This window comes from Fusarium odoratissimum (assembly GCF_000260195.1).
Source record: "Fusarium odoratissimum NRRL 54006 unplaced genomic scaffold supercont1.17, whole genome shotgun sequence".
Classification (NCBI taxonomy): Eukaryota; Fungi; Ascomycota; class Sordariomycetes; order Hypocreales; family Nectriaceae; genus Fusarium; species Fusarium odoratissimum.
Window position 1 is genome coordinate 451,910 of NW_022158703.1, and position 26,970 is coordinate 478,879.

At 48.0% G+C, this 26,970-nt stretch overlaps 12 protein-coding genes across 12 annotated transcripts; 9 read left to right on the forward strand and 3 right to left on the reverse strand.

The window, feature by feature from the left end:
* Positions 1–591: 591 nt before the first annotated feature.
* On the forward strand, positions 592–3,249 carry FOIG_10117 (uncharacterized protein; the record flags this gene model as incomplete). The annotated part of the gene is made up of 1 exon (XM_031210414.1): positions 592–3,249. The coding sequence occupies one exon, from the start codon at positions 592–594 to the stop codon at positions 3,247–3,249; it is 2,658 nt and encodes an 885-aa protein (XP_031059892.1).
* A 236-nt stretch (positions 3,250–3,485) lies between these two features.
* FOIG_10118 (uncharacterized protein) lies at positions 3,486–4,977 on the reverse strand (the record flags this gene model as incomplete). Its single annotated transcript, XM_031210415.1, has 4 exons — positions 3,486–3,651; positions 3,721–4,041; positions 4,101–4,605; positions 4,665–4,977. 4 exons carry the CDS (start codon positions 4,975–4,977, stop codon positions 3,486–3,488), a joined length of 1,305 nt encoding a protein of 434 aa, XP_031059893.1.
* Positions 4,978–6,056: 1,079 nt separating this feature from the next.
* Positions 6,057–7,627, forward strand: FOIG_10119 (uncharacterized protein; the record flags this gene model as incomplete). The annotated part of the gene is made up of 2 exons (XM_031210416.1): positions 6,057–7,303; positions 7,357–7,627. 2 exons carry the CDS (start codon positions 6,057–6,059, stop codon positions 7,625–7,627), a joined length of 1,518 nt encoding a protein of 505 aa, XP_031059894.1.
* A 211-nt stretch (positions 7,628–7,838) lies between these two features.
* FOIG_10120 (uncharacterized protein) lies at positions 7,839–8,759 on the forward strand. The gene is made up of 2 exons (XM_031210417.1): positions 7,839–8,387; positions 8,467–8,759. Exons 1-2 carry the CDS (start codon positions 7,938–7,940, stop codon positions 8,596–8,598), a joined length of 582 nt encoding a protein of 193 aa, XP_031059895.1. The 5' UTR covers positions 7,839–7,937; the 3' UTR covers positions 8,599–8,759.
* A 405-nt stretch (positions 8,760–9,164) lies between these two features.
* On the forward strand, positions 9,165–9,977 carry FOIG_10121 (uncharacterized protein; the record flags this gene model as incomplete). The annotated part of the gene is made up of 1 exon (XM_031210418.1): positions 9,165–9,977. One exon carries the CDS (start codon positions 9,165–9,167, stop codon positions 9,975–9,977), a length of 813 nt encoding a protein of 270 aa, XP_031059896.1.
* A 282-nt stretch (positions 9,978–10,259) lies between these two features.
* On the forward strand, positions 10,260–10,904 carry FOIG_10122 (uncharacterized protein; the record flags this gene model as incomplete). The annotated part of the gene is made up of 1 exon (XM_031210419.1): positions 10,260–10,904. The coding sequence occupies one exon, from the start codon at positions 10,260–10,262 to the stop codon at positions 10,902–10,904; it is 645 nt and encodes a 214-aa protein (XP_031059897.1).
* Positions 10,905–11,461: 557 nt separating this feature from the next.
* On the reverse strand, positions 11,462–12,788 carry FOIG_10123 (uncharacterized protein; the record flags this gene model as incomplete). The annotated part of the gene is made up of 3 exons (XM_031210420.1): positions 11,462–11,686; positions 11,810–11,908; positions 12,033–12,788. The coding sequence occupies 3 exons, from the start codon at positions 12,786–12,788 to the stop codon at positions 11,462–11,464; spliced, it is 1,080 nt and encodes a 359-aa protein (XP_031059898.1).
* Positions 12,789–13,786: 998 nt separating this feature from the next.
* Positions 13,787–17,589, forward strand: FOIG_10124 (uncharacterized protein; the record flags this gene model as incomplete). Its single annotated transcript, XM_031210421.1, has 5 exons — positions 13,787–14,220; positions 14,279–14,871; positions 14,935–15,094; positions 15,143–17,489; positions 17,557–17,589. 5 exons carry the CDS (start codon positions 13,787–13,789, stop codon positions 17,587–17,589), a joined length of 3,567 nt encoding a protein of 1,188 aa, XP_031059899.1.
* A 3,371-nt stretch (positions 17,590–20,960) lies between these two features.
* On the forward strand, positions 20,961–21,377 carry FOIG_10125 (uncharacterized protein; the record flags this gene model as incomplete). Its single annotated transcript, XM_031210422.1, has 1 exon — positions 20,961–21,377. One exon carries the CDS (start codon positions 20,961–20,963, stop codon positions 21,375–21,377), a length of 417 nt encoding a protein of 138 aa, XP_031059900.1.
* Positions 21,378–21,567: 190 nt separating this feature from the next.
* On the forward strand, positions 21,568–23,221 carry FOIG_10126 (uncharacterized protein; the record flags this gene model as incomplete). The annotated part of the gene is made up of 2 exons (XM_031210423.1): positions 21,568–21,932; positions 21,978–23,221. 2 exons carry the CDS (start codon positions 21,568–21,570, stop codon positions 23,191–23,193), a joined length of 1,581 nt encoding a protein of 526 aa, XP_031059901.1. The 3' UTR covers positions 23,194–23,221.
* A 335-nt stretch (positions 23,222–23,556) lies between these two features.
* On the forward strand, positions 23,557–25,767 carry FOIG_10127 (uncharacterized protein; the record flags this gene model as incomplete). Its single annotated transcript, XM_031210424.1, has 1 exon — positions 23,557–25,767. The coding sequence occupies one exon, from the start codon at positions 23,557–23,559 to the stop codon at positions 25,765–25,767; it is 2,211 nt and encodes a 736-aa protein (XP_031059902.1).
* FOIG_10128 (uncharacterized protein) lies at positions 25,687–26,919 on the reverse strand. Its single transcript, XM_031210425.1, has 2 exons — positions 26,394–26,919; positions 25,687–26,341 (listed from the first exon to the last, which is right to left on the reverse strand). Exons 1-2 carry the CDS (start codon positions 26,797–26,799, stop codon positions 25,941–25,943), a joined length of 807 nt encoding a protein of 268 aa, XP_031059903.1. The 5' UTR covers positions 26,800–26,919; the 3' UTR covers positions 25,687–25,940.
* Positions 26,920–26,970: the final 51 nt, after the last annotated feature.

The following is a 26,970-nucleotide window of genomic DNA, read 5'->3' on the forward strand; positions in this document are numbered from 1 at the left end:
AAGTCTCTATCTTGAACGTGATAGTATGTAATGCTACCAATTCATGATTTATAAACACTCCGGGTGGGATAATTTAGAGTTTAGAGTCGATCGGCGGGGATGCGGGGGTGATATTTTGCGGGGTCTACGTACCGGAACGGAGCCTTGACACGCTATGTCAACATAAGTTTAAGGGATCAGTTACTCAAGATCTATATAGCCTCAGTTCTTTAACGTTATATACCAGACCTTTTCATGGCCAATCCTCAATACGAGTTTAGTTTCTCTTGGAAAGAAAATAGGCCTCTTGCTGCATTTTCCTGAGATGCAAGTCAGCATTAACCAAGAGATAACATTGGCAAGGCTGCCTACAGCCTGATTTTACCATTGTCTCCGAGTGGTGAAAGATAAGCCGCAAATATGGAAAGGCTGCAGAATGAGTGCGTAAGCGTGAGATTGTCCCCCAGCATCGTCCTTCAGGAATCCCAAATCGTCGCTTGACGGGTCTCTTGATCGTTTAATCTCGTTGTCGTTTGTCCCACATACCAAGACCATTGCGAGAGTCTTTCTATCCGTCCGCAAATAGACAAAGTCAACAGGAAATTCATCTCCATGTCACAGCAGGGCGAGAATAGATCATTTATGGATGATCTGGATTCTTTCATCGACATGGCCCGGGGAGTCATTGAGTTAGCGCCAACAGATGATCCTGATCGCATCATCTGGCTTCACGAGCTGGCGAATACTCTACGTCGTCGCTTTACCGTGAATGGGGTACTCGCTGATCTTGAGGATGCAATAAAGGTGGGGCAAGAAGCAATCGATACTGCTCCAAATGACTACATTCATCGAGGTGCTCTCCTGGACAGCCTCGGTGTTCACCTGGCGATTCGATTTGCCAAAACTGGATCACTACCTGATCTCGAACGAGCTATTCAAGTCACACGGCAAGCGATCGATGTGGTAGCAGACTCAGATAATGATAGAGCCTTCCGGCTGACGCACTTGGCAAATCACCTTGGAGAGCGCTACGAGCGAACAGGGTCTTCGATAGATCTTGAAGAGGCGATAGAAGTGGCCCAGTCAGCCGTAGACTTGACTCCGCTCGATAGCTCCAAGAGACCAGGGCGACTTAATACTCTTGCAAACCAGCTACACGAACGATATGGAAGAACCGGGATTCTTGAAGAGCTCAACAAAGTTATTGACATCTGTCGTGGCATCACCAAAGCTGCTTCAGACGGCTCTCCCGATCAAGCTCTCTTCAAGTCCAACCTTGCCGGTCATCTTGGAGATCGCTACCTCAGGACAGGCGACACGAATGATCTTGATGAAGCAATTCAACTCGCACAAGAGGCATTGACCACCCTGCCGCCAGGCCATGCAGATATTCCTAGCCTATCGAGTAACCTGTCCATCTGGCTCGCGAAACGGTATATACGAAATCGGGAAACAAGCGATGTTGAGGAAGCCATCAAGATGGGACACCAATCTATTGCCGTCTCTCAACCTGGAAACCCCAGTCTAGCTCAGTATATGAGTAACCTTGCAGATTGTTACTGGAATCGCCACACTTTGACTAACTGCACGGATGACTTCGACGCTGCCGTGAATCTCTATCGGTCTGCTCTGGATCACTCCAACTCCAACATCCAAACAAGAATTGCCGCTGGAAAGTTTCTCTTTGAGACATTTGCACACGCCTCTGAATGGCAGCATGCTCTTGGTGCTTCTCAAACAGCCTTCGACCTGCTGCCGCAACTGACACCGAGATCGCTGGGCTTCGTCGATAAGCAGCGTATGCTCGGTCGGATAGTAGACCTTGCTTGCGATACCGCAGCCGTGGCACTTCACGCCGGCAAGGAACCGTTGTTTGCGCTAAGCGTATTGGAGAAGGGCCGCGGAGTACTCGCCGCAGCAATTGAACAGATTCGCGTCGATGTTCTCAATCTCGAAGAGAACCATCCTGATCTTGCTGTACGATTCCTCGAACTCAGCCAGATGCTCGATGCGCCCATTCCAGGTGGCGATTCTGCTTCAGCTCAGGCAATCACAAATCGCCGAGGCGAGGCCAGTATCGAATTAGACAACCTCATTGTTGAGATTCGGAAGCACCCGGGATTTAGTGACTTCTTGCAATCACCGAACGAGGATGAGATTCGAGCTGCAGCCAGTCTAGGACCTGTCGTACTTATCAACCTGAGCAAGTTTCGCTGCGATGCCATTCTTGTCGAACAACATCAAATTAGGTCCTTGTCGTTGCCCGACCTGACTATCGACAAAATGAATAAGAAAGAGAGCCAGGGTTCATTGACGAGCCCTTCTATGCTGAAATTGTTTTGGGATATAGCTGCCAACCCTATTCTCCAGGCGCTTGGTATTCGGGGACCTCCAGCAGACAATGACTGGCCTCGCATCTGGTGGATCCCAACTGGAAGACTGAGTAGGCTCCCATTCCACGCCTTCGGACATCATTTTCCAGGATCAACCGAGACGGTGCTCGATAGAGTCATCTCATCATACAGCTCTTCCATCCAAGCCCTTATCAACGGCCGAAAGCGTCGCTCAGATCCGGCCCAAGATAAAGCCATCTTGGTAGCGATGCAAGATACTACCGGGCAGATCAACCTTCCATTCGTCAAAGAAGAGGTCTCGACTATCGCTAACCTCTGCAAGTCAATGAACCTTGAGTCTTGCTTTCCAGATCAACACAAGCAAGCGGTCTTGGAGCACCTCCAAAGCTGCAGAATCTTCCATTTTGCTGGCCATGGTAAAACGGACGGCAACCCTTCTCAAAGCGGGCTGCTTCTTAGCGATGGCATATTGACAGTATCTGAACTCATGGATATCAATCTTCGTAAGCATGCTCCTTTCTTGGCATATCTTTCTGCTTGCGGAACAGGTCAGATTGGAGGAGATGCTTTCTTCGATGAGAGCATCCATCTGATCAGCGCGTGTCAGCTTTCGGGATTCCGGCATGTAGTCGGTACACTGTGGGAAGTCAGCGATAAGTCATGTGTTGAAATATCACGGACTGTGTACGAGTCGATAAGAGATGAAGGATTCTCAGACAGATCTGTTTGCTTGGGTCTGCACAAAGCTTTGAGGCAGCTCCGAGACAAGTGGTTAAGCACACCAGAGCAGCGACTGGACCGGGTGGTCAGCGGTGAGAGAGAAGAGATACAGTCAAGAGACATTCTTTCTTGTGACGAGGGCGATGAAGAGATGGAAAAACTTGTGTGGGTTCCCTTTGTCCATTTTGGAGCATAGGTCACCGCCACGGAGAGGTACGTTGGGGGTCTGAATGGCTTCTTACATATTCTGTTGATTACCATGATATTATCGCGATATGAAGATGAGCCTCACTTTGTCTTCTCGCTCGAGTTACGACAACTGCTCTTTGAGTTCGCCGTAGATTTCCAGCTACCTCGAACCGATGCAGCCGTCGCTGAACTTGGAGCTTTGACCGGCCCTTGATTTACTACCTTCATCTACAACCAAGACGCTTATTTTGTTACCGTTGTGCTTTCACTGCGAGTGTGAGGCTCAAGGGGAAATGTCTGCAACTCGGGTGTCACACCACCATAGACTCGCTCCCATCTCGAGGCCAGTGCAGCTGGCGTCTCCCATGCACATTCAGGATCACGAAGCCATAACCGAAGCAAATGTCTCCTGAATGGGGCGCTTCCGTCAGCCTCTGCTCTCACTGTGGAATCTGAAATGTCTACAGAAATGACTCACTGCTTATCTTCGGTATCCGTGAAACCATCACGGGCGTGAAATATGGCCACATTGTTGACATACTGCATATCGCCCTTCTCAAAATTCGTCGATACGCTGAATCTCTCACCCAGAAAGTGCAGGGTATCGAGAGCTTCGGCCTGTGCCTCGGTGATTGGTGGTAGATGTTTGCCACGGGGTATCTCTCCGAAGCCGACATAGTAGCGGCGTCCGTACTGGAGGAGAATTCTATCGGGGGTCTTGCCATCGGCACTGGCAGGCTGGTGGTGAATCAAAGGGCGGCTCATGAACTTGTCGGTATCGTTGACTGTCTTCGTGAAGCTATAAAGCCGAAAGAAATCAGTCACAGGGTCATAAGAGCACCGGGACGTTTAACTTACAGCTCTGCATCCCAGCGTCCACTCAGAGTGTGAATGAGATCTGGTCTCGTAGCAGCAATATGGTTATAGACGCGCCATATGCTAGCCAGTCGACTGGCACCTCCCTCAGCGGCCGTGGATAGTGCAAAAAGAGAAACGATATCTCCAGAGTCGGTATGGAAGACCTGTTTGTCGGCGGTATAGGCAGGCGTCCCAATCTTGATCTTGGTCTTGTCCCTAGACTCGCCGAGGCCTGAGCGAACGTCCTTGATATGTCCAATAACGACATCGGCACGCTCGCCTTGGAAATAAGCATCCTGGCGGCCACGTATCGAGCCTATGTGGGAGGACACTCCGACGTATATGATGATGTTCTCTTCACGGGTGTAGCGATCAACGTCTAAGCCTCTAAGAACGAAGAAGCCATGGCCGAAGTGTAGTTCTCGAGATAGACGGCGAAGCTCGTTATGTAGCGTGGGTAGAGGGAAGGTCTCTTTTGTGATGTAGCCCTTGGAAATGTTGAGGGCTATTTCTCAGCATCATGTCAGTCATGGTGCACATGGTTAGATAGTAGAGAACACTGACATTTAAAGTGTGCAAGGGCCTTGTCGATCTCCTCAAGCTGGGTAGTCGATAGAACGTACGTCCAGTCAAACTTCTGGGCAATAGTCTCTCCGTCCCAAACGAGGTCTCCCTTGAGCTCCTTAGGGAAACCCCCGGGGAGGGATTTAGTGAGATCCTCTGTCTGGGTCCGGCGAGCTACACGCGCTTGGTATTTGTCCCAATCTGGGTGGTAGGAGATATCCGGTTGACCAGGTGGGGGTAAAGCAGCGGGCGTAATACCAAAGCTTGGGGTGGACGCAGGGGGGAGAGCAGAGATAGTAGCTGTAGCGGCCATGGTAGCTTGGATGATAACGCCTGAATGAGGGTTTGTTTCAAGGATGAATAAGATGTTCTACTCGCTTGATTATAGATTGTGTACTAAGTGGTAATACTCCTAGTTTTATAAGAACTGGGTGTATTCCCGGTGGCAGATCGGCGAAACGCCGAACAAAACAAGGGGGTTGCAATCACGCCATTCAGTGGATAATGGCGTGGTATCACCAACAAATGTGTGAAGAAGGAATTAAACACACGAAGTAACTATGTGCCTCACTTACATAAAAGAATCATTTTGGTGATCAAGTGATAGCAACGGCTATCATTATTGACGGTCACTAAAAGACGTCGGTCCTATAAGTCAACTCCTCAAACTGTATCACGGCAATGCTAGGTTGTGAGCACGCCATATATTAGATCACCACTTATTGGCCAAACTCTTCCCGCGGGAGACATTACCAACTCATCGATCAATGAAGCCTATAATGCTTCTCAGAAATACCCGCGGGAGTGAACTGAGATCCCATTATCTCACAGCAGCTCAGTGAATTACTTATATCCCAGGTGGTGCAACTCTATAGACTTGTCACGTTTGTATCTATCTCTTGAGTTCTGCGCCGAAATAGCTAAGGCGCAACTTTAAACTTAACCTTAATGGGAATAAAGTGGTCATGTTAGACAGTCTTTTAGTCAAACGTCTTCACTTCGGACCCTAGCCGTGATGTTATGCATCGATCATGCTGGAGCCACAACTGACGAGCTCTTGGCGACCAGGGAGAATCTGAACGATAAAATGTTCTCATTTCGCGTTCTACCCAAGCCAGACTTCTCAAATTACACGCATTTACATCTTGACAGCCCAGCATGGGACTGCCTTTCAGTCCGAAGTCGCAGGGTACTAGCCAGGCAGTTCCAGAGCACTCACAGTCGGACTCCGAGGCTCCTATCATTCGCGACGGCGATCTCACCTACGTGCGTTAAACAGCTGGAAATGGCGCCTCGGGATATCAAGAGGCTGTCGGTGCTCCCGTCGAAACACGATCGCCGTTAGGATACCACGTCAACTGGCTGACTATAATCTTCCTGAATCTCAATCACATGGTCGGCACCGGCATCTTCTCCACGTCAGCTCCTATCCTACGCCTCACAGGCTCAGTCGGTCTGGCTCTCGTCTACTGGGTCATTGGATTCCTCTTGGCTGTCGCCGGACTCGCTGTCTACATGGAGTTCACCAGTTACTTTCCTAACCGCAGCGGGTCCGAGGTTGTATGGCTTGTGCAAGGCTTCCCCCGACCCAAGCACCTTTTTCCCGTCGCCTTCGCTGTTCAATCTGTGCTACTATCATTCAGTAGCAGCAACGCAATTGTCCTCTCCAACTACCTCTGGCGTGTTGTTGGTCGTGATCCGGATCCCTGGGAACTCAAGGGCGTTGCTATTGCGGCTTACACGCTAGCTGTCATTACTGTTATCGCTCATAACAGGTATTCACTCTGGGCGATCAACATCGTTGGAGCCTTGAAGCTGCTTTTGCTACTCTTCATCTCCATCTCGGGCCTTGTCATCCTTGGAGGTCATTTCGGCAGGATTGAGAACCCGGGCATCAACTTTCGCCATGGCTTTCAAGGCACTACATCGAGCGGTTACAGTCTGTCTCAGACAATGGTTAACATCACATTTGCCTTCTCAGGTTGGCAAAATGCGTTCAGCATGGCTAATGAGATCAAAAACCCAATACCCACCTTGAAGAGAAATGCGACTGCATCACTGCTCATTGTCTTCTCTCTCTACTTCCTCTGCAACATTGCCTCCTTTGCCGCTGTCTCCAAGGACATCTTTCTAGAGTCAAAAAAGCTAGCCGCTGCCGTCCTCTTTCGTACAGCCTTTGGGTCGTCTGCCGAATCTGCTCTGAACTTTTGTGTCCTCCTGAGCTCCTTTGGTAATCTCCTTGCTGTTCTTATCAGTCAGTCCCGTCAGATTCGCGAGATTGCGCGTCAAGGAGTCCTCCCCTGGACAGAATTCTGGGTCTCAACCAAACCCTTCGGGACTCCCATCGGCCCATATCTGCTCAAATGGGGCTTCACCTTCCTGATGATCGTCGCACCTCCAGCAAGTGATGCCTTTCAGTTCGTCGTCTCTCTCAAGACGTACCCAGGCGCCATCTTCCATGCTGCCATGGGTGTTGGTCTTCTACTGATCCGTCGCCGCCGTTCTCGCTCTGGTACGCCCAGATCTGACTTCCGAGCATGGTGGGCTCTTGTTATACTGTACCTCTTAGCTCAGGTCTTTCTGCTCGTCATGCCCTGGATTCCTCCAGAGGGTGGCATTTATGCTGGAACAGTTAGCCTGTAAGTGCTGGCTTCAGATGTAACTACGATAAGATACTGACAACATTTCGCAGCCTATGGTGTACCTACATGATTGTCGGAATTGGAATCATGGCAACCTGCGGTATTTACTACTACCTCTGGATGAAGGTCCTCCCCCGCTGGGGCAACTACAGCATTCGATCACAAGTTATTTCTGTCGATGACAATGGCGCCAATACACATCGTCTTTTACGGGTGCCTAATTCTAAGGTGTCTGAGTGGGATGCTGCCCATGATGATCTCGGACGGGATTTGCCCCCTCAGCGGTTAATTAGTAGCAACTATAGCAGCTCGGAAAAGTAGCATCAGTAGTCTAGATATTATAATGAGGAGTCCATGAAATTGCTTATCGATAGTTTTTGCATATGGACTATTTTGTGAGGCCTGTCGATTCCCAGTCAATTCAGGTGGCCCACTTGTCTCAGGCAGCCAAGTAACAAGGCGAGGACAGAACCAACACACCAATGACATGGGGTATGCGGCGGGCCAAGAACGAAGAGGCCGCCATAATTGTGCAACTCGTCTTCTTTCATTATTACTTGTTCAGCGTCTCGCACGCAACTCATCTATTTAGTCATATTTTGCGGTCGGTACGTCCTTCACCAAGACCTTCATGCTCAATCGACAAGAGATGCTACCGCCTCCCCCTCCACCGCCGACTTTTCGAGCCCCAACGACTGGCGACCGCCCAACTCCACAAGCGCCAGTTGTTCTTGAGAACGTTCCAGCTGGAGGCCTGTTACTGGAGTTAATCAAGCATAACGGCGCACCATTCAATGATCACTGGGCATACTTTGTTCAATCTAGCTCGAGCCCTTCTGTTGGTACCGTGTATGAGGCTATTGGCGATGTACGCAGCGGATTCCAACGCCAGATCCGGAGGAATCATGACCTGAATTCTGATCCACCCTCATCCCGAATTCCGCTCCAGTGGATTGAGGGTGTATTTGTCGACGAAGGGTTGATGCTTAATAGTCAAGGGTCCATTCCGGTGTGCATCTTCGAGGAAAGCCTACATAAAGTCAAGGTGCCCGAGAAGACGCTTAATAACACGACTGAGAGTGTACGTATTTAAACTTTGATCACGGTTATCAGAAGGCTCAGATTGGCAAATCTTTGACTAACGGATTGACTGTTCATAGGAAGCTCCCAAGAAGAGAATCGTACAAAGAAACTGCCAGACATGGATCGTTGAGTCGGCGGACCAACTGTTCGCAGATGGCATTCTCTGTCTAGATGTCGCTACATATCTTCATGCAACGAAGCAGGTCTAAACAGTTATCAAGATGCTGCATTTGAGTAGCTCAGGTTTGTCAGGTTTGTCATCAGCAAGTCAAACTGGGTGCCATGGAGAACAGTAGATACCGGCCAGAGAGGATTTATAATTCAGAATAGCTTCATGTCTAGACTAACGTGTTGATCCTTTTACTCCAAGTTGTCATCACTAATCAAATGTGCGGGTGGCTGACGTGTGAAGCTGTTGGAATGATGACGTGATGGTCCTTTCTATCAGTAGAATTCCTCTCCAGAGATGGGAACTCTGACAAGTTGGGCAAGATACATGAGGCTCTCTTTGTAGTGAGACCCTAAGGAGTCCGTTCCACTCGTCCGACGGAGTTGAGAAGGGTGGTGACAGTCAGCGCGCGCGAGGTCTGGCCACCAGTAAGTGAATGAAGAGAGGCGAAGCAATTACGGCTCAGTCCTTTGTCAATGCCTAAATGACCTTGCCTAAACAGGCACGTACGTGGGTTAAGTGAAATGTCTTAGTATATATAGGCGATAGATTCAATACCATCATGCAGGTTCAAGATTCTCAACCCTACTGTCACGAGCTAGCATCATGTCTGCGTTTTACAAACATACACTTTTCCTCTGGATCGAAGGCTACTTTCCAAAGCGTATCGCCTATTACCTTCTCTCCAAGGGCATCTGCTCTTCTGTGGAACAGCTATATGATGGAAAGACGAACGAGAGCAATCTGAAAATCGTGCCCATTACTTTTACTGGTGATGGCTTCGTTTCTGAGGATCCTGAAGAGCCCTTGCCACCTGGCACCAAAGTGCCCGCACTCCGTCTTGATGATACTGAGAGCGGTGGGTCAATCTGGATCCAAGAGACGTGGAGCATTATTAACTACCTCGAAGAAGTATTCGATGGTAACAACTACCGTCAAATGTGGTCTACGAACCCTATCGACAGAGCCATCACTCAAGACGTCCTCAGCTACATCGCCCTCGCCACAGACGCCGGTCGGATCTGGCTTGTCAATTGCGCTCCATACATGGCTGCTTTTTGGAACATTCCCGCCTCTGAGCTCAGTCTCCCCGTTGGACGTCGCGCCCGACGTGAATTCGAAGGGCACTTCAAAACGCTGCAGAATGTGGCTGCTGGCAATCTTACCTCAACGGGCTGGCTTACGCCTGCGGCTGACGGAGGTCCAGGCATGGCTGACGTGATGCTCGCTGCGACGGTGAGACATACGGAGTTGAGCTGGCGTGAGTTTATTTTGGAAGATGAGGAGCTTGGTAGGTTGAGGAAGTGGTATGAGAAGTTTAAGACGGTGGAGTTTGGTATGAGTTGGAGGAGACAGGGCGGTTCCCTGAGAACGCGAAACGTGGTGAGGGCTCTGTCCGGAAGTAGCCGATCGAAGTAAATGGTGGTTTAGATGTTTTATCTAGGTACATGAACTCATCTTACGGTGCGATCAATTGACTATGCTTTACCGGGTGGAATGTTGTCACAGTCAGGCATTTCAAGACGCACCAAGCGTGTCGCGACACGGCATTTATCGATGGCATGCGCTATCCTCAGTTGACCCTCGGGGCCCGAACAAATGATATCAAGATGCTAGGTTTCAGGGCCCACCAAGGGTATTAATTAATGTCAAAGCTTTTACGGCAGTTAAAGGGGGGATCATGCATGTCTTTCACCACCAATGCAACGGCCTGTAACTGGCGCGATCCGCAGCTTCCGGCTCTTGAAGAAACGCGCTAGCTCTTCAGCTGTAGCTGCCGTGGTTACTTCAAGACCTGTCCTCCCTTGGGAGCCCTCTCGAGGCATGGATAACTTCTCAGCTCTCATCAATCGCACCTCAACATCACGCACAGCAACATCAAACACAATGGCCAGAACAACGCTAACTCACATTCCCCTCGCGTACCGCATCCTCTTCCTCTGGTTCGAACCATTTGCCGCGTTCGCAGGCTCCTTCATAATCTGGTTCTCCCCCGAAATGTTTCTCAACACAATGACCCCGACCGCCAAATTTGCACCCGACAATCGCGTTATTTACAATCAGGTCGCAGCGACATACACGCTCTTTGCCTACAACGAAGCGATTCTTCTACGCGCTACCAACGATCTTCGTGTTTGGAGGACTGTATTGATTGGGATTTTGGTATGTGATGCGCTGCATCTGTACGCGAGCTGGCTTGCGATCCCAGACGTGTTTTGGAACCCGGCGGCGTGGAGATGGGAGGATTGGGCCAATTTGGGGAGTCTGTGGGGACAGGGCGCTGTAAGGATCGCGTTTTTGATGGGGGTTGGTTTGCAGGGGAATACTCGTGTCAAGGCGGATTGAGGTCAATTAATTGAGATGTGGAAGCGATGAGGCTCAATGGGATGGACCAAGAGTGAGGCACTGTCGTCGGCACTGCCATCTTGGCGCAATCTGGCCAGAATCTTGGCGATGGACACCCTTGTCACAGCGGCACAGACGGCAAATGATGAGCCCAAAAGCATCCAATGCTCACCCTCAACCTGAGACAGCGCGCCATTATCGCTTCAAGCTGATGCATTCATTCCTAGGATTTAAATGTGCCATAGGAATTACTGTGTTCAATCGATTGCAAGTCAAATTATCCCCTCTATCTCATCCTTTTTTATCGTCATCTCGAGTTCTGCAGGGAAGAAGAACCGCATCGCTACTCATCAGATGTTGTTCTCCAGGGTAACTAGCTCTAATCCAGGCGGCATTCTACTCTTCATAATTTTCCAAGATATTAAATATACAAAGTATACTTCTCTTATAATTTGCAAAACTTCGGGCTATATCTAACTCTATCAATAGTAACTCAAGGCTTATTGGTAATTTGCCTCTTCCCCACAGCATTGCATTTCTCTGTTTCATCGACCTAATCAAGTGCTGGCCTCCCCCAATCCCGATTTCTTATTATTGTCAGTTCCTCCTTTAGCAGTTTCTGTCTCCTTTCTTGCTCCAGGCGATTTGTTGACATCATCTGATTTGCCAACACTCGTAATGCATTGATTCGCATGTCCTAGTATGGGTTCGGCATTGAGCTCTGAAGGAGAGTCTTGTTTTGGCTGAACGGTTTTGATACTGGGACTTGCAGAATTGGCTGTCTAATAATCCGTTAGCTTAAGTCTCTTCTTATTTCCCTTAATTCTCCTGTCAGATGACTCGAGGGTTCTGTTATAACCCTTTGCCTATGATTAGTATAGGTTGATTCTCCGCTCATAACTTACACTTTCTCCAAATTTCCATCCAAATTTGAGTGCCGCTCCTTCATAGTTCTTTGTCCTCGAAGCCAACTGGAAAGGCTCTCTCTGCTGGGGACTGCTTTTCTGATAATGCGTCAGCTTCAGCTCCTTTTCGAATTTCGGTAAGCCTTTCATTCTGTCAATCAAGGAGCACCCTCATACACATTCTCTACCGTTTATATAAGTTTATTCTCCGCTCACAACTTACCTGTCCTTCAGGTTTTTCATTAAAGTTGAAAACTGGTGCTTTTCCCGCTTTTGCGATAGTTGTCAATGGAATCGGCTCGCTCTTCCGCTGCGAAGGTAAGTTGAAAGGAAGATTGTTGGGTTCCAGATATTCATCAATGCTTCCCACACGACTCGGCGAAAAGGTGCTCTTCCTAAATTTTTCTAATAGTGGAATCCGAATTTCTGACTGGCTTTGGAGGAATGTATCCCAATCTGTCGAAGAACCAAGCAATTTGGCTGGACTGCCAAAGTGTTCTACGACAAAGTTCATGTAGAAGTTTCTCAACTTTGAGCCGGGTGCAGTGTTATCCCATGCGTACTGGACGTCGTCGCGGGTCATAGTTCGTCCTAATATAGGCCTTGTGTGCTGTTCATAAATACGACGCATTGAGTAGTTTTTGAATTCGAGGGACCGAAGCTTGTCACCAAGAGCCCAACATTTCGCATCAGCATTAGAAATCAATGCCAACGAGGAATAGTCATAGCTTCCATAGTACATCCACTCCACAAAAAGGCCAAACACATCAGGTTGATGGTCCTGAAGCCTAATTCGGTTGTTGGATTCCTGAAGATTTGAGGAGCAGATTTCTTTTAGGTAAGGCGAGTAATGTGAGACCAAGTTTATGGGCAGACACCATGTGTTGAATGACTTTGTTTCATCCCAGCTCGGTGATGGTGGTTTTGTTCCGACTTGAATTTCCACTCCGCTGCCTTGAAGTCTGTTTGAGTTAGCCATATTTCAGTTAGTGTAATAGTGTGACATGCAGTTGCATTTTGCCTCTGTCACCTAACGTCTTTTTGGTCAAAACTTCCGAGTTGGGCGCGAAAAGGCTCTCAGCATTCGAATTGACAATGTGCGCAGCATTGCGGCCCTTGCCGTACTTATAGTCCTCGAGCCTATGTTCCTCGACGCTGAAATCTTGATAATCCGGGTGACAATTAAACGTTTTAAATTCCCATAGTTCATTGTGTATGCGATCTCGGTAGGAGTCGATAGGTACTGGCTTGTCCCATGTACCAAGTTTCGCGGTATTATTAGCGCCTTTCATTGTCCATTAGTACAAACCATTTAAATCGGCATATCGTTCAAATTTATACTCTTCTGATTAGGAACAAAGCCAAAAGAAAAGCTGTTCATAGGCAAAGGTTACTAGTGAGACAAAAGATCAATCACTGAAAAGAGAGGCGTACCTCATTGTTGATTCTGCTGGCTGCGACGTCGCGTAGCGGGGTGGTGAGTGATTGTAAGTGTGAGAAAATTTTATGATCTGATGTATCTCGCCTGGAAAACAGGCACCACCTTTATCTCCTCCTCTTCAGGTCAGAGCGCCATGGCCGAGACACGTGAAATAGGAGGGGTAATCACAGCTCTACATAAACAAGCGGCAAGAATACCAATCAAAAGATATAGGCTAATTTTGTATGCCACCGACCATGCTGCAGTACGGTTGGCCACTTAGAAGCTACGTTTCAGGCCACGCCTGATTTCAACCTCTGAGCCCAATAGAATTGCGCGAGTAAACGCTTTGATACATACATAGTACTCTGCAGTGTCTACCCAGAAGGGTTCAGCTCTGTGAACTTTTCAGGTGTCAACCCAACCCCGCTTTTTAAACCTTACATATGAAGTTATCTATCAGAGTTCAGATGTTCCCAAACGCCTTGCCGAAACCTGCATTTTCTTCTTTCCCGCCTAGACTTACTGAGGCTCTATAGTGAAGCCTTTAGGGGATCATGGCCAATAATCCAATGGGACTCCGCATACTTTCTCTGGACGGCGGTGGTGTTAAGGGATACGGTTCTCTTCTAATTCTAAGGCGCATCTTCCGAACAATGGTGACAGAAGGCGGCCTCGACAAAGAACCTCTGCCATGTGAAGTTTTCGACCTCATTGTAGGTACTTCAACCGGTGGCCTGATAGCGATCATGCTCGGGCGCCTTCGCCTGTCCATCGATGAATGCCTGCTTCAGTACGAGAAGACGGGCAAGGCTGTGTTCGACAAACCGATATCTCAGAACAAATTAGGTAAAATGTTTAAACAGGCGACCAGCAGCGCGCTCTATGATATCAACAAGCTTCAGGAGGAGATTCGGATATTGCTTGCGTCTTGCAACATGGAACCGGACAGTCAGTTTGTTGAAGACGGCCGGGGAAATTCTTGCAAGGTGTTAGTCCAGCCCTACCCACACGGTTTCGTGCGCAACCAATTGCTGATTACTTGATAGCATGGTATGCGTCACTCGGGGCATCAACAGCCGCCCCGATGTTCTCCGGAGCTATATCAGCAGCCATCCAACGCAGGAGAACTATAAATGCTCCATTTGGGAGGCAGCCAGCGCCACCGCCGCTGCTCCAACATTCTTCGATCCTGTCAAGCTCGCGGGAGGTGAATTATTCTGCGATGGAGGCATGCGCCGGAACAATCCCATCGACGAAGCCGTTAATGAACTCAACCGTGAGCTCGAGAGAGGATGGTCAGGGCGGTCGCTAGGCTGCCTGGTCAGCATTGGCACTGGTGTTGTTGAAGCAGCCAAGATTTCAACTTCAGTTACTACACTTATCAAGGCTGTAGTTAAGATTTTGACTGACTCTGAAGACACGGCGGAGGAGTTTGTCAAGTCTCCGTTTGGCCGACAGTTGGAGAGCTCTGGGAGGTATTTCCGCTTTAATGTGCCTCAAGGCCTGCAGACTCTGAAACTCGACGAGTGGAAGGAGACTGAGAAACTTAATGCCGCAACGACCGAGTATCTGTCAAAGTCGGGGACGGGTAACCTCGTACAGCTGTGTGCTCAAGCTCTCAACGATCCAGATGCACTTCGTTAGTACTCTAGTTCCTATAATGGCATCTGTGAGCAGGATCTGCCAGCTGATCTATATATAGTCAATATGCCCCTGTTTTCAAATTGCCAGCCAAGACTTAGCAATCCATGCAATAATTTTGTGCAGAGACACTTTTATCAAAGCCGTCTTCGCGAATACTTCTGGAACTTTAATTGCACGAAACCGCAGATTTTTGTCCTCTGGGGCCTTGCTGGTGTTGGGTATGCCACATGTGAAAGTTTCTGCCGCAGATTCTAACTGGAGGTCAGGAAAACCCAGCTAGCACTCAAGTTCGCTGAGATGATAAAGACTCGGCTCAAGGTTTTCTGGATCCCCGCAGATCAGCCTAGCAATTTTAATCAAAGCTATGCCAAGTTGTTGCCCCAGATTCACCCTGACCGTCAGTTAGCGAATGCGATACAGGACCTTCCCACCCTACTTGAAGAGACATGCTCCGAGTTGGAGGCCAACCCAGCAGGCTGGCTCCTTGTCATGGATAATACGGATGACTTTGACGAGTACCGACAGGCCATGGACCCCTACCTGCCCAAATCCGGGCGTATTCTTATCACCAGCAGAGATCCAAGGTTTCAGGGAGACGTTGCCACTGCAGAAGATGGTATAAATGTTCTGCCTATGGAAAGAGAAGAGAGTATAGAACTCCTGACAAAATCTATCCCGGGGCGACTTCGGAAGATCCCCAGCGAGACAGAAGAAGCTCCGTCCTATCTCGTGAACATGCTGGGCAACCTTCCCCTTGCTATCGCGCAGGCGGCTGCCAATATCAGGGACCAGCAGGTATCCCTTCGGGACTATATCAAGCTCTTCCATGACGACATGGACCCTTCCAGCAGCTTCCGTGTGCCAGTCCGGGATAGAAACGCACGGGACCCCAGAAATGCGGAGCAATCAGTAAACAAGACGTGGGGTGTCTCCTTGAATAGGTTACGAGAATCCTCGCCCTCGACCGTACTGCTGCTTGGGTACATGTCCTGCCTACATTGGGACAGGATTCCTGTCGATTTAATGCGCAAGTTGCCTAAGTTCAGGGACTTTAGTCCAATCGAGTTCAGAAGAACGATTGCAAGAGCGCTTCAACTATCTCTCGTCCAAGAACACGACTTGGGACGGTTTTCGGTACTGCAAATGCACCCCCTGGTGCATGGGTATGCCTGGAGTCAAGTCGGATCAACGGATTGCAAGTTTGTTGACGAGATAGTATCCCTTCTTTGCATATCATTTCCCCTTACAACAAGCCACTCTTCCGACTCCCCGGACTGGGCGTTGTGTTCGTTCCTTTCATCTCATTGCCGCCGAGCCATTACTGTTTCCGAGAACTTATGTCTACAAAGCAAACAACTGGCTCGGTTGATGCAAGTATACAGCAGTTACCTAAACGAATTTGGAGACCTAAAATCTGCTTTGTTGATATCTACCCGTGCTCTTAACTTGGCAACGGCAATGTGGGGGCCTCATGACATATCCACATTCTATGTTCGCAAAACCAAGATTGACTGCTTGCAGAACAGCCAGATGTACCAAAAAGCATTAGAGGATATAGACAGAGGCTTAGAGTACTTGCAATCAGCACGACATGGCTCAATGGAAGAGGAGGTTGAGCGGCTGGGCGAGATTGGTAATTTGCTCTCTACTAAGAGAATCATCCTCAGTGAGATGTTCGATCATCAAGCAGCACTTGACGTCTCAAGCCAGGCTGTCGACATCCTCACAGAAATACAAAGGATGGGCCCGCAAAGCCCTTCGGTCGAATCCGCGCAGTTGGTTGCCCGTCACAACCAAGCCCACAGCCTACATCGGCTGGCCAGATTTGATGAGGCAGAGGTCCTAAATCTAGAGGTTCTGAAAGACTCGTTGAGGTCAGATGGTTCTGTCAAAGTGGATCGCCGTTCTTACCATGCCTTTCTAAATCTTCGTGGACAAATTATAGCGGACAAGGACAACGCTTCGCCGAACCAACACATGGAAGCTTTGGAAATATTCAACCTTGTATTTCAAGCCACCCTCGCCACGCATGGTATAGGGAGTCTTGACACATGGGTCGCAGTGAACAATGTTCTCTCAGCACTCGAGGCGCTAGATGGAGACTCGCGGGTACAATTAACCTCGCTAGAGCTTTTTGAAACGCTGTTTTCCTTGGCCACCAAGCAGGGTCTACCACGAAGAGCATGTCATCCGGAGTTTCAATGCGCTCTGTGGACTTTCTTGGGCAATCTTAACGCTTCTTTGCAGCTCCTTCAATCACCTGACTTTGAACGATTGTGGGGAATGCGAACTGAGTTCGTGCAAGTATGCAAAATGACACAGGAACTACCATCTTTGTATACTGCGGGTCGAGCCAATGCAGCTGGCGTCATGTTACAGGCCCGTGGCAGGTTTGAGCTTGCCGAAGCCCAGCATAGGGAAGCCCTCGATGTCTTGAATCAACTGCCAGAAGAGGCTTTGGCGGCTAAGAATGTCCGAGACCTCTTCAATGTCTCCCATTACAATATCATGTTGGCTTTGGCTCGGCAGGGTAGAGTGTATGAAGCACGTATCTACCGAGACGGGCACCGGAGTGATATATCCCCGGCAGAGGAAACGTATGATGCACTGGAGGTACGATTAGAGAGGGACATGAAAGATAAACAGGTCTACGACCAGACTGTGGCTATGATGGCTTCAGGAGATCTTGTCCCAACTGACCAGTGGTGGCTAGATCACGACATATCATTACAAAGGGCGCAGAAACGTTATGGCTTCTTTATTAAGCCTTCAGGGACAACTAATCTTGTGGAGCCACAACTAGGAGGAGATATCAAGAGAATTCTGACTTTTCCAGAGGTAATAAATAAAATAAAACAAGTATTTCTACTTAACAGAAGGACACTACCGAAGAGCATATAATACATATGATGGATAGCAAAATCAATACATCATCACCTATAAAAGCAGTTCTTTATAAGCTAGGCTACCAGTGACAGGCGTTCCTAAGTCGCGCTCTTATACCCCAATGCTTTACACTTCTGATCATGGACAACAAGAACCTTGAACATAGTTTTATCCTTAAAGCAATCTTTCAGCGCCCCCTTGAACTCTGAGCCAGCGTTTGGACTTCATATGTATCGTAGTTGAGCCCGATCCGAAGAACACGGCTTGTCACAGGCTTTACTACAAGCTGCAGAACCCATTTAAGAATAAACCCCATCTCTTTGTCTTCAGGACTCGTTAATCATTAGCCCAGAGGGATAATAAATTCCTTGGAAATAAGATTCTTGAGCCCAGCTGGCTCTGGCCTGGTTTGTAGGTATCTAAGTGCATTAGGCCTGATACCAAAGTCACTAAATGCCTTAGCTAGTATTAGAAAAGCTCTACTTTAGTGCATGTATGGGGCTCGATGACACTATTGATTTGGATATATAGACATCACAGCATGTCTTAAAGCTTACCATAACCTCTAAGATTTAATTTTCTACAATACAATAAAAAGTATATAAGCAGATGTCTTTGGATTAGCACAAGAGTTCAATAAAATAAGTGCAAATTACACTGGTTGCCCATACCTCTCAATCTACTCAAGAACCTTTACCTTATCTTTAACAGCTATAGTGATGTTACAGAAGTGAATTCTATCTGGTAAATAAGTAGAAAGAGGAAATTCTATTTTATAGCATCTAACTATATTATTAAAATTGCAATATGGTGGTATCCATTTAGGCTATAGACATAGGACTGAGGTTAATTCCAATCACAGTGGCACTAGTATTGTCATCTGCTACTAGGTCTTATTCTCTGTCTAATTACAATCAATAGCTAACTATTAGTCGCCCACATCTCTGTGCCGGTTCCAAGGTCAAATATGCAACCATGGAAGTTAATTGCAGAGTTCAAGAGAGAGCCTGTTCATTAGGATCTCCTCCCGCCATCTCTGTTTGTTACGATGTAGTATGAAGAGTTACCCGTGGCCTCGTTCCTATCTGCACTGGCAGAACAGGGACAATTGGCTAAATCACGAAACACAGATGATGAAAAGCCAAGCGCTACCGTGATACAAGTTCCAGTATAACAATCCCATCGATATATCTAACGCCAAAGTTAGACACATAAATACCGATCACTTACCAAACTTACCTACCCCTGCTGGGAACGAGTGGCAGTGGGTGGATATGTTTAGAGATGCAGCCCATGGTCTCCTTGAGCAGCGTTCAGGCGGCCCTTGGAATTTCCGTAAGAACTACAATGTCACAGAGAATTCATCGTCCCCACAATTTGGATCATATATGATAATACAGACCCGACCGAACCGAACCTTGCTATTTTGTTAGAGGAAAAGTGAATCCATTAACCTTATAACTAACTCATAAACTCAATGCTGCTATAAGCTTGTAATTATCCTAAACCTTTTTATAACTGGTCTAACCTTCTTCTTAGCCCTAATAGTATTAATATATATATTTTTATAAAACCATTAGTTAACCTTTATATTATTAAAGCTTATTATAGCTAGTTAACATATAAAAGAAGTTATATATTATATTATAATATGTAATTTAATTTTAAATCTATATATGTTATCATAAGGATTTATTAAATTTAGGTATTATTAATAAAAAATACCTTTATTAGTATAAGAGTTATTATTTTATATACCTTTGAGTTTAATTAAAAATTTAAAACTTAGGTTTTCCTTACATTAGCTTTATATTATAATAATTAATTAAGTATTTTAATATAATATTCAAGTTATAGGCTAGATATATTGTTTATAGTTAAGACTTGTAGCTAAGGGCTTAAATTATTATAGAGTACTTATAATTGAACCTTGGGTAAGTCAGCAGATTTGAGGACTTGAATCAGGACGGAAATCTTGAGCTTGTCTGTTTAGACAATGCGAACGGGTTGGAAGGCCTTTACCACCAGCACAATGAGGATTTGGTTGGTTACACGACATTCTTTTCGATTACAAACCGAGATACAACGGCTACATTCCTTAAACAACTTGATCTTACAGGCGATGGTCTCGCGGACCTCGTGGCGGTCGATGTCGTGAACAGAGAGATTATGTGGCAAAGGAATATCGGCACAGCCGGGTTTGATTCACTGAGACGATCTGAAAATAGGACGGATGTTCCGCAGCTGATGTGTGATGACCCCAGAGTACAGATCACCTTTGCTGACATGACAGGTGACGGTTGGCCAGACATTGTACATCTTCAGGATATGTCACGTACTAGCAGAATTTATCACACGGGTGGTTCAGCGAGCCTGTTTGCATGTACGGTATCCCAGCGCTGGAAAACGATATATCCATTGATGAGAGAATAGGATTGGTGAATATCAAGGGCTCGGACACGAACGACCTTATTTACATGCCTGCCAGTGGCGCTTACATGTCTATCTCAACCAAGCAGGAAACGGATGGAGTTAGCCGTACATAGAGAACGAAAGTTGCCTGCCTGTCCTCGACAAGAGCAATGGGATCTTTGTGAAGCCAATGCCTCCTGTCACTCGCAAGTATCGCATCGTTGGCATCGGCTGTTCAAGCGATAATATAGAATTGGCTTTCGCCAGATTTACCAGTGGTAGCCTCCAGATATTGCGGAGTATTTCCGAAGCCTTATACACAGATCATATGCTGCCTCCATATTCTTCAGAAGCCCGCGTAAAGTTTGAAGAAAGACGGATAGGTACAAATTTGCTGGCTACGAGAGGGACAAGGAGACTGGGCTCTACTACTGCAATGCGCGGTACTATGCTCCGTGGCTTGGGCGTTGGATGTCGCCAGATCCTATTGGAACCAAGGACGGACAAAACTTGTACTGCTACTGCGGTAACGATCTGGTGAAATACGCTGATCCCAGCGGAACGAGCCTGTTAAAAGCAATGCAAATGGCAGTTATGCCAGTATTCAAGAACGTGCTGAGAATGAACAAAATAACGAAAATGACACCAGGTATTCAGCCCTATCAACGATCCTGGCCATCAAAAGTTCTTCAAACCTCTTCGAGATTCATCTCCGGCTCTCAGGACAACGCCAAAATCACAAATGAGCATGAATAGTTAAACAACCAGAAGGCAGACAACCCGATAATGGAACAGAAAGCACAAACTCGGCTGTCGGGCATGTCCCTAGAACGCATGAGGGAAATGGGAACGTACACCCTGGATCAGTACTTCACCGAACTTGCCAAGGAAAGCCTAATTCAGGGATACAAGGAGGGGGTCGGAGCAGCCGCTGCCGCAATCGGGACACAAGTTCTCCTACTAGGCGTACCCTTAACTTTACGGGTTGGAGCCGCTATCTGTGCTGGCGCTCTCGGCAATGAAATCGTTGAAGTTGGAGCGGAGAAGCTTCGTGAGGTGATGGCGGGTCCTAATGAGCACGGGCAGAAGGACGCACAGGCCCACGTAGAAGGGATTAGCAAATTCTTCCTGCATCCGTGGGAATTTGGACAGGACCTGGAGGAGGATGGGGTCAAAAATCTTTTTGAATACGCGAGATCGTAGTTTGCTTCTCGTTTACTTTACTTTGGTTTTCATGTTTAGTTTTATTTCCACTAGTTACATTGGGCTCCTGGCACAGTCAGCAAGGCTAATAAACCAGCCGAGGCATCAATGCTTACGCCTCAGCTACTCTTCCGACCATGATTTCAAGCAACGCGGAATGCTATATCTTTTCCTCACAAAGCAATAAAACATGGACCTCTTCAACTCGCCAAAGTTCAGTCATCATGTCGAGACTTTGATGCAAAAGAACCGTGTTCCTGGCCTCTCTATCGCAATCATCCAGGGTGACCAGGTCAAGTCCGCAGGCTATGGCTTTGCCTCTATCGGGGCAAAAGAACCATGCACTCCAGACACGCTGTTTGACATTGCATCTTCCTCCAAATCTCTTACTGCAGCAGCAATCGCTCTTTTAGTTGAAGATTCTAGCTTTCCAGAAGTCCAATATGACTCAATCATATCTGAACTGCTACCCGACGACTTTGTCATGTCGGATGAACTGCACACCAATACCGTCACTGTAGATGATCTCTTGGGGCACCACACTGGCATGCCTGGGTAAGCATCACTTGCGTCCGATAGACTTGGCTAACAGCGGTGTAGCCATGATGATTCATACATGGGGATACGCGCTGCTGTGCCTGATGATTCGCGATCAATTACGCGAAATCTGCGAAATCTCGCTGTCGCTGCGCCACCTCGAACACGCTACATCTACTGCAACATGATGTATACCGTCCTGACACATCTTATAGAAGTCAAGAGCGGACAAAGGTTCAACGAATTCCTACAAGAGCGCATTTTTGATCGTCTTGCCATGACGTCGAGCAGTCTGCAACCCGAAGGCGCCAAAGCTAGAGGTCACGGCCATCGTCTCGCAAAAGGGCATGTTTGGGAGAGGAAGACCACGTCATATCGCGAGTTCGAGGCAGTGAGCTGTCCAGAGGGCCAAGGCGCAGGGTCGGTAATCTCGAGCGCCAGCGACTTCATCAAGTTTCTCAAAGCGCTGATGGATCGCGACGGGCCAATAAGTGATGATGTATACCAAGGATTGGCTCGACCGCGGTCTGAAAGAGGTGCCAACCATCGCCAAAGGAAGGCCGGCATTGACCGCCTCTTCTATACAGCGGGCATGGATCTATACTGGCAAGACGAACACATAGTTCTTGGGCATAGCGGCGATATCACAGGCTTTGGTAGTCGCTTTGTGTTTCTACCGGATCTTAAGTTTGGAGCAGTTGTGATGGGCAATTCTTCGGGGACCAATTCAGTAGCTGCACAACTGTTTCGTGAGTTCATCGAGATAGTCATCAAGTCTAATATGAGGTGGCAGCCATTGAGCGCGATATCTAACAGAGATGTGCACACGAAGCCGCCAGAAGTGCGCGGGAAGCCGAAGTCAGAGTCGCAGAGCCACCCATGTGGAATGGTCAAGACCAACGGTGGCAAGGGAAAGGACCAAAAGGACGACATTTCAACTATAGTTGGATCGAGTGCTACCTTGCAAAGGAATGTGAGTCTTCAAGAATATGCTGGCGACTATTGGAACCCCGGTTATCGCAACATGAAGGTAGAGATCAGAGACAACGGGCTTTTCATCGATGCGACAGATCGCTCAATGGGATTCACGGCTAGACTTGAACACAAACGGGGCCAAACGGTGTATGATGCGCATGTGCGAGATGCATTTGAGGCAGGCGATGAAATCCTGAGGACCGAGTTTATGATAGAGGATGGCAGCGTGGTAAAGATGGGAATGGATCTAGAGTCACTTGTTGGCGACTTGATATGGTTTGACAAAGCTGATAATAAGCAATAGCACCGAAGAATTCATATCGATTGTCACCTTTTAAAGACTCCGGTGTAGCATGAAGGACAGGAACGTGTATCTCAGTCGTCTCGGGCAACCTGACAGCAAGTGCATCGCCATTCGAGTTTTGGGTCCGCGTATAAGTTGCCCTGTGTTGTCGTCATCGTTTACAACTTCCCCAAACTTTAAAGGCCCAGTAACTCGAAATGGTGCCAACGGCTTCCATTTCTTGTTTTGCTAGCTTCAAATCCCAAGCCAACCCCGCAGTCTGTATGTCGATCTTGAGTAATTTATAAGCATGACATGGCCATCCAGCCTGACCTTTGGGCTTTTGAGTCTCTAATTGAAGTCTTATTCTGCTTACCCGGAAAAATGACATCCTTCATTGCAGTGCTTTTGGCTGTCTTGTATGCCACGTTCGCGTTTGGCGATTCATGCCCTGTTATCACACAACAGCTCAGCGATCCACCTTATGAGAACTACTTCTACTCTGACTGCAACACCGACGCCCAAGTCGTTGTAACAAGCCCTCTTCCGGATAGTAATCTGTCAATCATCGGTCCACGGCTCATTGTTGCGTGGCCTGCGGGGAACAGCGGTATATGCACCTTCTTCCAACCCCAAGATGAGAAGAATGGAACTCTAGCTATTGAGCTGATCAATTCGACTCTCGGATCGCCACTCGGTGTGATCAATCGTGAAGAAAAAGGATCCGACTATCCCTATGTTGGAGTCGAGGGCGTTCTGTCGTTCAACTCGTCGGCGAACCTCACAGTTGCTATCCTCGGTAGTATCCGCAACATCCGAGACTTCACTGAGGGGCCGAGTATCATCAATCCGGTGATACAGAATGCCACAAACGTCACGAGAGTGAAAAGTGGTGGTGTGCTCATCTCAAGGCTATGGTTGGATAATGTGACGACGACGAGCCTGTTGCTGGAGCCATGGCAAAATAAGGATAGCAGCCTGTCGATCTACAACGACACCGTTAGTTTTGGTGCAGGTTTCTACAAATTTTCGGCATCTTTCAATTATCCTCAACTGAAGCAATTATCTCCCCAACAGGTCCTCAACAACCAGTCGCAGGCTCTTGCTGAAAAAGAGCAGTCTGAGGTCAGGTCGTTGTCCTTCTTCTCGTATACCGACAAGCTGCTCGCAGGTGGCTGGCGTTTCTTAACGTACTTTGGCCGCGACACCATGATCGCCGCGCTTCTGCTCGAACCCGTCCTCAGTGCGGGGAATAGCTCGGCTCTGGAAGCAGTCATCGGCGCGGTCTTGGAACGGATCAATCGCACCGACGGGTCGGTTTGCCACGAGGAGACCATCGGGGACTACGCAACACTTCTGAACTTACAGAACGGCATTGATTCGACGGCACCAGGGTTCACCTATCCCATGATTGATACAGACTACTTCTTGCCAGTCCTCATGGATCGCTATTTCAGCGCTACACCAAAGCGAGTTAAACCATTGCTTAGCACAAAGGCTGGCGAAGTTGATGTCGAGAATCGGAATCTGACATGGGGCAATTTGAGCTACATCAACGCACAGAAGATTATAAACATCACAGCAGCGTTTGAGAAAGAACAGTCGGTGAAGAACTTGATCCAGCTCAAGAAGGGTGAGCTGGTAGGCCAATGGAGAGACTCAACTTATGGTCTTGCCAATGGACGCATACCCTTCGACGTAAACTGCGCTCTCGTCCCAGCGGCACTGTACGCCATTTCCAACTTGGCCAAGGTTGAAGGGGTGTATCCCAATAATTCTGTGACCAAGGATTGGAGTTCCGTCGCGGCGAAGAGGGCTAAGATCTGGGAGGACCATACCCTGCACTTGTTCCAGTACAATCTCACTGTTGATACGGCTACTTCAAACTTGAAGGACTACGTCAAGGAGAACACCTTCTACGACGGCTCGACTCATGCAGATTCAGTTTCTAACTACTCAACTTCTGGGAAAGTCGTTGACTACGCTCTGGCCATCAACACTACCAAGGATGAGGAGAAGATACGCATCACGCACACTGACACGGCATTCCGTCTGTTTCTTCTCAACTCAACCAACGATTCCCAGCTCACGACCTTCTTGAACGCAACAGCCAACGCCATCCTCCGCCCATTCCCAGCCGGTCTCAGTACTCCCCTCGGCATTGTGGTTGCAAATCCAGCACTAGCAGGCAACGAGATATTCACTGCCAACTTCACCAACGCCGCGTATCACGGCACTGTAGTCTGGAGCTGGCAACTCGCCCTCATGGCTAAAGGTCTTGAGCGTCAGCTTGCAAGATGTTCATCATCACAATCCAAGGATGACGATAATGTTCCTGCGTTTTGCAGCAATACTGGGGTGCACACAGCTCTAAAGAGCGCATATAATCGTTTATGGGATATCATCGAGGATAATGGCGAGAGGTTGCAGTCAGAGGTCTGGAGCTGGAGTTACAGTTCGAAGAATGGTTACAAGTTCGCGCCTTTAGGCACTTTGCCGCCCCCTCCGGGACTGAGCTCTGGAACGGAGAGTAATGTTCGGCAGTTGTGGAGTTTGACATTCTTGGCTGTGAAGAGGAACAAGGACTTTGTGTAGTTTTCCTACAGACTTGATATATATCGACTACGACGTAATGTTGAATGAGGAAATGGCAATCTATCGTTCTACAAAGGAAATGATGAAGAATTATTACAGGTCATGATGAATCATCTCGTGAGATCAAGTCTCGAACAGCAGTAAATACGAACAATCGCCAGTTCATGCATGAGTCAGAGTTGATCGTATAGAGACTTCCCCGCCGCCCAGTCCCTTCGTCTCTGGAACACCAAGACATTCGACTCGCTCGTCTCATCAGCGAATCTCGCGCTCGTCCTCGCGTATAACGTGAAACCGTGGCGCTCAAAGATTTCAAGCAACGCCAGCAGCTTCAGCTGAGTCTCAGCTCCATCGGATTCCAGTGGTCTCCACGGGTATCCTTTAAACTTGATCTTAGCGCGGTCTGGTGTAACCTCATGTCGTTGTATGTCAATCATGAAAGTCGCCATGATGTCGTTGACAAGATCTGAAGGCGGGAAGTTGAGAATTTTCAGTTTGTCTCCGCCGTGGAAAGACACGTTTATCCATTCGCAGGGAGGGGGGATGTGATTCACTTTGCGAAAGATAAGTGCATCTAACACGTCAGTATATCTCGCCCAGCTTGCAAACATGCCTTGTCTACTCACCTTTCGTCGAGACTCTCTTCGTCACCTCAATAGGCGAATAAATCACCCACCCCAAACTATGCATACCCTCCAGTATCCGAAGCGTCAACATCATCGCTTGCTCGTTACCATTCGGGTCATATCCCCATGCATAGCCTCCTAACTTGAACTCCCGCGACGCCTCTTGCGGATAGACCTTGTCAATGCCGCGGTCCCAATATGTCCTTACAATTTCGTGGACAGCCGCTATTTCGGCCTCGGAGAAGTTGACAAGCCTGATGCGATCAAGTCCATGTCTCGTGATAGATGCGAAGCGACTCTGGAAAGTTGATGGCCCAGCGTTAGACACGGCTTGGCTAAATGGTGGCGGTGCAGCGGATGAGGCTTCGGTGTAGTCGAAGAACGCGGATTTGGTCTTTTCAGACATTTTGGTGGTGACATGTTAGTGAATCAGATTTTCTACTGAGTTCAGGTGCGGGTGACTGAGATTTATATATTAAAATAACCTTCCATCAAGGCGATGTTTAAAAGGCTATCATTATCTTGGGGGCGGCATCACGTCAGCCACAGAAGTCGGGCGAGGAATCCTCGCAGTAAA